The following is a 10,461-nucleotide window of genomic DNA, read 5'->3' as shown; positions in this document are numbered from 1 at the left end:
CAAACACAAAAAGAATTTCAGCGCTAAGCTGGTCAAATGAGGTTGTTTCTATGCTTTTTGTTCATTGCTGTTGGTAACACTCGAGAATTATTAGTCCCATCCAAATGTAATTGAATCAGTCCTGATGTTTCTTAATTAACATCCTCAAACCACTAACACCAACGAGTCCAAACAGATGACAGCAGCAACAGTAGTGAGGGTAAAATATGGGCAAAAGGGAGCTGAGAAGAGCACCTTTCCATAACCTTATGAACATAAAACCATTTCCTTTGTTTTCATCCTGATTTTTCACCTGCTTCCTCAGGCTCTGGCTCAAACTGATTCAGGTTTTTGTTGTTTTTCTAGGTCAAGCAGAGTGAGATTTTTGTTGTTTTTCTGAGCCAGTGGCAACCCTAAAGTGGGCTAATTTCAAGCAAAAGAGTATGGATTGTACTGTTTCAGGACTCAGTCCAGATAACATCAGGCCAGCCTAACCTCCATTGAAATCTGTAGGGTTTCATTGCAACCGACCATTCTCTAGAATATGCCCATGGTATTCCGAAGCATTTTATAGACATCTTGGCACAAGCACCATGATGGAAAAAGTCTTGAAACCACACTGAACTTTGCTTTGGGACATATTCAGGTTCTGTTTTATGGAACTGTGATGTTCTCAAGGAGGACACCTTAGGAATTGGATTGGATGAAATTTCCTGGTTCTAGAATTAAACCAAGAACCATTTAACTATATCCTAATTTTAACATTACTTTGGTTTCAGAACTTGAGAATTTTCCACCTACACAGGTTTACTTAGTACTGTATGAAAATACTGCAGCAATTTAACTATGGTTGGCTTCCTTTGTGCCAAAAGATAACCACCTCTTATCTCCTTCTCCTCCTGAAGGAGCTCATTTCAGTAAATTTACCTTTGGTTGTTGCTCTGAAGCTTTTTTTTTCCTGTAGGGGGCAGTAGAATAGCATCTCTAGCATCCTTATGTATTAGTCAACGCCTCTCTAGCTGAAATTCTGCTCAACCTAGGTGCCCAGTGAAAGGATCTAGGTAAACCTGGCTGCTTTTCAACACTGAGATTTCACCACACCCTGTGGAATTCTGATCCAGGAAGGGTGCTAATTTCCCACAGTATGAAAGGAGAGAGGCAATATTTTGTGGCTAGAATACATTATAAACACAGAACCTAATAACTTGTTAGGCTAAATCTGACAACTCCTTTACAGTGCAATCTTGTGCAGAGTTACTCCAGTCTACAGCCATTAAAATGAATGGGCTTCGAATGGAGGCAGGCAATGGCAAACCACCTCTGAACATCTCTTGCCTTGAAAACCCTACAGGGTCGCCATAAGTCAGCTTTGACTTGACAGGAAAAAATAAAAAAATAATGGAGTAACTCCACATAGGATGGCACTGTTAGAACCCTATGTTGGCTTTTAAGCCTATTTCTAGTCCTTTCTCAAGGAGGGAATTACAAAAATGTTATTTGGTAAGATGGTAATTCCAGAGAGTTATCCATGTTAGGCTGCTGCACCAAAATTAAACAAGAGTTCATAGGGGAACTCAGCATAGTGTAGTGTTGGACTAGGATCTGGGAGATCCTGGTTCGAATCCCCACTCTGCCATGGAAGCTCACTGTGTGCAAGGGGATAGAAGCCTAGCCAGTTCAAGTCTACAGCACCTTCTGGCTTTTTGTTCTTAGCCACTTCCTCCTTCTCAAGGGTCTCCATCCAGATATGGAAACCATAAGGCACCAAAATAAAAGAAAACTCAGTGACATATTGGAGGCAGGACCCAGGAATTTTGGGTACTGGTATATGGGTTGTTGTTTTTTTAAACCAAATGCCATACTGAGAGGCAGGATTCAAAACCCACACGGTCTTATCTCAGGGCAACACATTATCTCCCTAAATGACGTTGTCCGGCTCTCTTGGGGGGGAAAAGCACCATTATCCTTCATATGCACCCAGATGATTATAAGTCCTCTCCTCCCCACAGATATTGTCAGAATGGGACATCAGCAGCCTCTCTAGAGAAGGCCTCCTTCTCAGTCTCGTGGCCTCCTGCAGGGCTTGCATCCTTGGCTCATGCTCAAGGCCCCATTGCTATTGAAAGGCAGAGGGCTCTCTTTACCAGGGGACACCCCAAGGCCCTCTGGCTGTTGCGGAGGTTTCTGGGCAGGGCGCAGGAGGATCAATACAGAGGGCTCTAGCTTGTTTTCTCAAGAAGAGCTTCTTGAAGAAATCATGTCCTCCACTGCAAGGTCCTGCAAGGCCCTCCGGCCCACAGAAACAACCAGCAGGTCTCCCACAACTTCAGGCCCCGTGTCCCCAAAGTCTAAACAGCATCTTCCAATATGCTTCCGTGTTGCCCTCTAAGTTCAAAGGCATGTGAACTGAAGAGACCAGATGTGCGATGGGTCAAACTGCAGTGCAAAGCAGGGGGCTGAGATGCAACCCTGGAGGAGCCCATCGTCGGTTGTTCCCGATATGCGTGCCCATCTTGGTCAACATCAGAGAGGCTCAGGAGCTTCACGGAAGTCCCGCCTTTCAGTCCCCAATCACAGTTAGGGTGTTTGTGGCTAAAACGCAAGAGTTTGTTTTCCCCCCACCCCCGAGCAAAGGGGCAGATGAAACCGCCCACCCCCAGCTAAGTCCTCTGGACATTGGCCTTGCTGAACAACCGACTGTGCCAGTAATCAGGGTTGTCGAAAGCACAGTCTGAGGCTTCCAGTGTGCGCAGGGCCTTCATGAACCCATTTTTGGGGCAGGGAGGACTCTGGCAGCCAGGACACTGGACAGGGGGCAAGACAGCATCCATTTCCTCATAACCCTGCTCATCCGGGGAACCCTGCGTGATGCCGGAGTCCATATCGGTATAGTCTCCCCGGGAGCTGCGGATGCTGCTCAAGGACTTGCTGAGCTTGGGCTGTTTGTTCATGTACTCATAGTCTTCTTCCTCGTCCTCTTCATCTCGACAGGGCGTGGTTAACTGGGAGCTGGGCACACTGCCGAGTGACGCGCTCAGCTCAGAGCCCAGATCCATGTACTCGTAGCCCAGCTCCTCCAAAGAGGCTGGCCTGGGTTGTGATGCTTGCGGAGCACGCCGGTTCATGTACTCATACTCTTCCTCCACTTGCGGCACAAGATGTGAGCCGCGGAGCAAGGAGGCAGCAGTGCCAGCAGCACGATCTGTAGAGGAGGAGAACAAGAGGGTCTTAGGGCCAAACTACTTCGGTTGTTTCACTCAGAGCACCTAAACCTTCAGAACCTTTGGCTGGAGTTCTTCCATGGCTTGTTCTATAAACAGCCTTTACAAGGCAATGCCTTATTTTTCATCCTAATGATTGAGTCAGGATGCAGTAAGTTTCCACCGGGTTCCCTTTTCAGCTTTAGAATGGATTATCTCAGTGAAGCAGCCAATTGTCATCTCAACTAAACCTGACAAAAAACGTACAGCTGCAGACCCAAAGACCAAATAAGTGGAACAGGTGATGGTCCAGAAACAGTCAAAGCCAAGCTGCTACCTTTGCTTCCCTGACCAGGTCTGTTTCTATTCAGCCCTTTCCAACCTGGTACTGGAGCAAACAACCCAAGTAAAGAGAATGTGAGATGCACCTCACTCCCCTGCAGACCGTTCTGGGACACAACTCTTACCTCTGCTGTTTTGATCCGGCATGACGTAGCCATTGGCGTCTTCTTCCCCGTCAGCACTTCCAACTGGGAGCATCAGGCTGTCTCGCTGAGAGAGGTAGGCACTATCTCCCCGGGACCGGTGGCTGCGGCACAGGCTCCCGGACAAAGACATATCCTCGGTGAGCTCATAGTCAGAGGCTGTGCCCCGTCCCTCTGACGACTCTGACACTGTGCGGCCCATGGACTCCTGCCTGATGCGCAAAGTCTGCCGGGAGCCTAAACCAGCGCTCTGGATCACAAGGAGACGAAGATTAGTGGATGGCCAGGTTTGACTACACCTGTGTCTCAGGCAGAAGTCTGCCCCAACCCTGGCTCCCCAAGGTCTTTTAGCGTATGAGCAAGCAATGCGTGAGTGTTGGACTAAGACCAGCAAGACCCAAGTTCAAATCCTCACTCGGCCATAACACTTACTTAGGACTAGGGTTGCCAGCTCCAGGTTGGTAAATACCTGGAGATTTGGGGGGAGGAGCCCAAGGAGGGCAGGGTTTGGAGAGGGGAGGGACTTCAATGCCATAGAGTCCGATTGCCAAAGCGGCCATTTTCTCCAGGGGAACTGATCTCTGTCGCCTGGAGATCACTTATAATAGCAGGAGTTCTCCAGCCACCACCTGGAGGTTGGCAACCATATTTAGGACATCATGGGCCAGTCACACATTCTGAGCACAACCTACCTCACAGAGCTTCTGTGAGTATAAAACAGAGGATGAGGAAACCACGTAAGCTGCCCTGAGCTCCTTGGAGGATGGGGTGGGATAAAAATGTGATGGACAGATGAAGTTCTACCACTCAATACTCTCTCTCAGTGTCAAACTCTTGACTAAACCCAGGTCAGATGGTCTCCACAATCCCTTCTAACCACATACACATGCTATCCTTTCTATAGTAGCTCTGATCTCATTAAAAAAAAATAAGAATTTTGAGTAACTCAATACCTGACGACTTCCACTGAGGCTGCTTTGGTTCATGGGTATGTATCCAGCCGAGGGGTTCAAAAGAGTCGGGCTCTGAAGAATTACAAAAACACAAATGCATCCATCACAGTGAATAGAGGCAGGGGCATTTTGATGCTCCAGGCCAGAGATTCCTCAAAACAGTGCCCAGTTGATGTGTTTCCTGGTCCCCTCTTTCTTTTCCCCCCAAAGCAAAGAGCCAACCTTGGCTTTCCTCCATCTCGCTGGAGTAAGAGGTCCTTCAGAATAACCAGGATTTTGCAGGGGGAACCCATTTGGAAACAGCTGCCTCCATCATAGGCTGATGCTTGGCTTGGAACCTCCCAACATTGTGTGATTGGCCATCCCTCATAGCACTAATTTGGTGTTGGGCACCCACTACCTGTTTTCAAACTATGCGAAGTGCCTGCAGGTTCAGCAAGGTCAGGGACTCCTGCTGTGGGCAAATACAGAAATGGTGCAGCCTCCCCACCAGCCCAAACATCTTGGTACTCCTTAGCTTCTTCTTCTGCCCTATGATACCAATCCTCAGGGAAGCTTTCTTCATTCTGATGGATCCACCAACTGCCAGCCACTGTCCTATGGCTTCACCCTCTCTCCATCTCACTCGTACACCCCTTCTCCTAAGCCCTAAGGAGGAGCTGCTGCTCAGCCATTCATTCATCGCTCATCTTTGGCCCCATGCGGCTGTTCTTTACCTTGCTGTCTAGATCAGGGGTCCCCAACCTTTCTGAGCCTGTGGGCCCATTTGGAATTCTGACATGACATGGTGAGCGCAGCAACAAAATGGCTCCCACAAGATGGCCGACGCAGGAGGCACAGCCAGCCACAAAATGGTTGCCACAGCTTAGTGTCAGTTACATAGTGCTGATCCTTGTGCTGTGGTGGCAGCTGCTGCCAAAGTAACATTTTAAAAAATCTGCACAAATTTCTAATAGTCAGTCAACTTTCTAATAGTCAATCACAATCCTTACTTCCTAAAAATACTTGGTGGGAACGAAAGAAGGTGTTGGCGGGCACCATGGAGCCCAAGGACACCACATTGAGGACCCCTGGTCTAGACCTTCCTTGGCATTAGGGCCTCCACCATCCCTTCATTCCCTATCTTTCTTGAGCAGCAGAAACACATGTGAAAAGATAACACAGCAAAAAGCAAGTCCCTTCTATCTGTTGCAGCAGCAGAAATGCTGCCTTTTGGAGTCACCTGCAAAGCAAATCTGCAGCAATACTGCAAGTGGAAAAATTTGCATCCATAGAATTGACCCAGTGCATCCCCTATAGATGGAGATGGAGAAGCTAGGCTGGCAGCTCAGAACAGTGAACTCATTCACCATTGGTGAATGGATAACTCCATCATTCTTCAGGGCCAGGCAAAAATTTTCTCCCCTTTTCTCCTGTAGCTTTAAAGGGTTGAGACCATTGAGGAGAACAGGACACAACAGAACCAGGAAGACTCCGGAATTCATTGAGCTGGGAGAGGAGGAGTCTCTTACCCGTGTGGAGTCCATCCACTGCCTGGAGGAAAAGAGGTTATTAAGTTCCTCCTCCTCCAGCTCCGTCTCCATTTCCAACGTTTCCATCTCATCCAATTCCTTTTCACTGACTGTTGGTGGCTCCACCGGGGGAAGCAAACCACTTTCTCTCTGTGGGAAAGGCAGAGCATTAACATAGTCAGATCATATTTGAATATCGCAGCAGCGATTGTCGAGCACTGCCGAGTCATAATGGGAGTGTCTTAACAAGAGCAAAAACTCTAATTTCAAGGTGAGTCAGTCCTTTTGGCTGTGCCTGGTTTACAAAGAGGAGAGACATCGGGCCTCGGGTCTTTCTGAAAGCCTAACCACGCGGTCCGAGATATTTGAAGTCTGGCAATGGTGAGAAAAAAGCCCTGGGCTCAGTGGCATCCTTTTCAACCAGCCTGCATGTACACAGAAAAATAATCCCATCTGACATAGTCTTAGACACTTGGGAGCCAACCAAAGGAAAGCAGGGTAATTAGTAAAAACTAGAAGGCAGGCTGGGCTCATCAAAAGCAGTTTTGGGGCCAAACCCTGTCTCCGAATATGATCTGACCTTGGGCCAGTTATGCTGCCAGCCTAGCCTACCTCACAGGGTTGTTGTAAGGCTAAAATGTAGGAAATTAGACCAATGTACACCACACTGAGGAAGAAAGGGTGGGGGAAATGCACATAATAATGCACTTCTATTTAAGAACATATCCAATATTCTGAAATTTAATTTAAACTTTTCTTTTTTTAAAGCCATGAACAGGATCTACAAGTGACTGCCCAAATAGGAGCCAACATGGTGTAGTGGTTAAGAGCAGTGGTTTGGAAAGGTGGACTCTGATCTGGAGAACCGGGTTTGATTCCCCACTCCTCCACATGAGCGGGGGAGCCTAATCTGATGAACTGGATTTGTTTCCCCACTCCTGCACATGAAGCCAGCTGGGTGACCTTGGGCTAGTCACAGCTCTTAGAGCTCTCTCAGCCCCACCTACCTCATTGGGGGTTTATTGTGGGGAGGGGGAGGGAAGGTGATTGTAAGCCGGTTTGATTCTGCCTTAAGTGGTAGAGAAAGTCGGCATATAAAAACAACCTCCTCCTCCTCCCCCCCTCCCCCCTCCTCGAAATGACACATAGCATCAAGGCTAGGGCTGAGGGCATTGAGGAAGAGCAACATCGATGCCCACACTATGGAGCACTTAGCATCTGCGGGGTCCACAGATTTCATTCATAGACTGTGGAAGAGCCAAGCCAGCACTGACCTTAATCACCAGGTAGCGAGGGGGATCGCGGGCCATGCGTGTGAACTCATTGGCTAGCTCTTTGAAAGTGGGACGAATGTTCTCATCGATCATCCAGCCTGCAGGACGAGAAAAGGCAAAACTCCTAGCAGACGGACACCGACCACAAACACCCTCACGGTGGCCCCAGGGGCATCACCATCGGTCTGTGGATTCTCTTCTGTCTGGTTCAGAGAGACTTCACTGATCTGTCCACTGGTCTGGAAACACTTGCTCACTGTGCCATGCCATTAGCACTGCCAAAGGATAATCAAGGGACAGGCTAGTTCAATATCTGCCCAGCAGTGGGAAAGTGAATCAGATCACTTACATTTTACCATCACCATGTAGACATCGATGGTACTGATCTGGGGCTGGGAGAGGCGCTCCCCTTTCTCCAGGAGGTCGGGCACTTCGGAAAGATGGATACCTGCATACGGTTCACTTCCAAAGGTCATCATCTCCCACAACGTCACCCCTGCACAAATACGTGGAGTGAATGGAACAGGTAAGGCTTGGCAAAAGTGGCACGAGAAAGAGCCGGCTGTGATGGGGGAAAAAAAAGTATGAATATGCAGGCCCCCAACACTAATAAAAGAGACAGGAGTTGTGCGGAGACATGGTGGCTGGCTACAACAGTCCCAGTGAACTGGACTGCAGGAAGCTCAGCAGAAGAGGCTGGAAACAGAGCACCAAAGCCAGGAAACAGAGCACCAAGGCAACGTCTTCCTTCTTGTCTATGCAAAGAGGAAGCAGAGCTTCAAGTCTATGAAACAATCCTCTACTTTTTTTGTGCAGCACCAATCCACCAGGGATCTAATAGGAAGGGCCTGAGATTCAGTCGCAGAGCATCTGCTTGGCATGCAGAAGGGTCCCAGGCTCAATCCCTGACATCTCTGGAGAACTGCTGCCAGTCTGAGTAGACAATGCTGACCTTGATGGAACTATGGTGTGATTTAGGATAAGGCAGCTGCATGTGTTCACATGACCTTAATACAGGAACACATATGCCTCTGAAGAGTCCCCTCCTTTTTGTGAGTGTGTAAAGTGCCACCAAGTCACAGCCAACTTCTAGCAACCTGTAGTGCGGTTTTCAAGGCAAGTTATGAAGCAGAGGTGGTTTGCCATTGTCTTCCTCTGCAGAGTCTTCCTTGGAGGTCTCCCTTCCAAGCGTTGACCCTGCTTAGCTTCCAAGATCTGATGAGATCAGGCTGTACCATACCACCTTCCCTCCCCCCTCCTTTTTGGGACATGCTTATTCCTAGGTTGATGACAAGAGTGAGGGCTCTAAAGGACTCATACTTTAGAGACACCTGGGGAGGCCTGAGCAGAAGTTCTCTGGACTTGTGGAGACTTGCCATGGTGACCAACACTGGGAAGTTGACTCAACCTGCGCAGCTGCCCCCTCTGTCCTCCTCCTCTACAAGGTACCTGGGCACAGTTAGGGAGGATCCTCTGTTGGGGCCACCCTGTGAGGTCCAGGAGGGGCTCCAGAGACAGCACCTCTGCAGCCTGCCCTGGACTCAGGGAGCAGCAGCATGGGTGTGGGAGGTGGTAGTGGTGGATGCAAGCCACACATGTCATCTCCCCTCATGCTGTGCTGCCCACTTCTCCTGGTACCCCAAGCAGCTGCTTTTATCTTTGCTTGTGCAATGGACCAGCCCTGACCTTAGAAAGAGTAGTCTCAGCAGAAGTTACCTACCGTAACTCCACACGTCACTTTGGTGTGTGTATTTCCCAAAATGTATGCTCTCCAAAGCCATCCACTTTATTGGTGTCTGAAAAACAGAAGTCAGGATGGGGATGAAACACCACCACATTCACACAGTAAAGGCAAACACACATGCAGAGCGTAAAGTTGGGAGAGGGATCTACAAGGCCTATTTCACTGTCTCAAATGGTGAACAGTTCTGAACCGGATTCATCTCCCCTGGGAGTCTTGTCTTCAAATTTTACTTCTAATGGGCTTTTGGAAGCAAAGGTCATTCTAGAGTGAAGTCTGCTCTCCTTTGCCACTAAGGGAGAGTCCATCAATGCTCCTACGTACCTATGTGCCATCAAGTCGCAACCAACTCGTGGCGACCCCAGCAAGGGGCTGTCAATACAAGTGAGAAGCAGAGGTGGTTTGCCATTGCCTTCCTCTGCAGAGTTTTTCTTGGTGGTCTCCCATCTAAGCATTGGCCCTGCTTAGTTTCCAAGATTTTACGAGATCTGTACCATGATGATACCATGGCCACCTTCCCTTCACACCAAAGCTTGTGCAAAGAAGTCCCCTCAATATAGATGACCATCTTCTCTTGGTCCCAGTCTTCACCTCATTTCTTCCCTCTTCTAAAACCCTCAAGTGGTTTTCTTCCAGAACCATCTCTCCAGGATCCCTGCCTCTCACGCCTTGTTCCCTTGTCCACATGAACTGTAGTTTCCTTCGTAGTGATCTAGTGACTGACATTTTGAATGCATTAAGAGTCTTTCCATGCGGGCATGAGGAAGTGACACTCACCCCAAGGAGAAGTTAGAGGAGATTAACTATAAGCATCATCCACTTGGACTGTCTCAACCCAGAATATACTAACCTTTATCTCATTGTAGAAGTATTTCTTGTCGTCTGGATAAAGCAGGTCAGCAATGCCAAAATCTGCCACCTGTACTTGGCTGGGGGATTTCACCAAAACATTGCGGGCAGCAAGATTGCGATGGACCATGCGGTGCTCCTCCAGGTAGTACATGCCCTGAACATTGGAGAGAAGCAGAAGCCACTTACTGGATTTATCTCCTTTCCAAACACCTTATTTACAAATGCAGTAAGAGCAGCATCCCAAGACCCACCCACACATGGATGCTCCTCCCACCATAATAAGAATCAAGTGTCTTTGGATCCTCCAAGAGACAAGTAGCTCTGGAAGCAGCACATATCCTGCATTCCTGGGAGGGTGGAGAGAATACCCAACACTAGCAGTGCAGCACAAACATGTTGGGAAAGAGCGAAGCAGTTGAAAGTCGTTAGATGCATTTAGCATTTTCCAGCTCAGTAATGAGTTTGT

At 48.5% G+C, this 10,461-nt stretch overlaps 1 protein-coding gene across 1 annotated transcript in view; it reads right to left on the bottom strand.

Moving 5' to 3' along the window:
- Window positions 1-2,634: 2,634 nt before the first annotated feature.
- The window catches only part of ERBB3 (erb-b2 receptor tyrosine kinase 3), a 110,449-nt gene continuing 102,622 nt past the window's right edge, over window positions 2,635-10,461 (bottom strand). Inside the window, exons 21-28 of the mRNA XM_056853762.1 lie at window positions 9,994-10,149; window positions 9,123-9,198; window positions 7,752-7,898; window positions 7,403-7,500; window positions 6,129-6,278; window positions 4,618-4,689; window positions 3,647-3,914; window positions 2,635-3,181 (exon numbers count right to left, since the gene is read on the bottom strand). Coding sequence (XP_056709740.1) covers window positions 2,640-3,181; window positions 3,647-3,914; window positions 4,618-4,689; window positions 6,129-6,278; window positions 7,403-7,500; window positions 7,752-7,898; window positions 9,123-9,198; window positions 9,994-10,149 — 1,509 coding nt within the window. The 3' untranslated portion in view covers window positions 2,635-2,639. The remainder of the gene's footprint in view (window positions 3,182-3,646; window positions 3,915-4,617; window positions 4,690-6,128; window positions 6,279-7,402; window positions 7,501-7,751; window positions 7,899-9,122; window positions 9,199-9,993; window positions 10,150-10,461) is intronic.

Source organism: Euleptes europaea, chromosome 1 (assembly GCF_029931775.1).
Source record: "Euleptes europaea isolate rEulEur1 chromosome 1, rEulEur1.hap1, whole genome shotgun sequence".
NCBI lineage: Eukaryota > Metazoa > Chordata > Lepidosauria > Squamata > Sphaerodactylidae > Euleptes > Euleptes europaea.
Note: the sequence above shows the minus strand (reverse complement) of the source record. Positions and strands in the feature narration are given on the sequence as shown.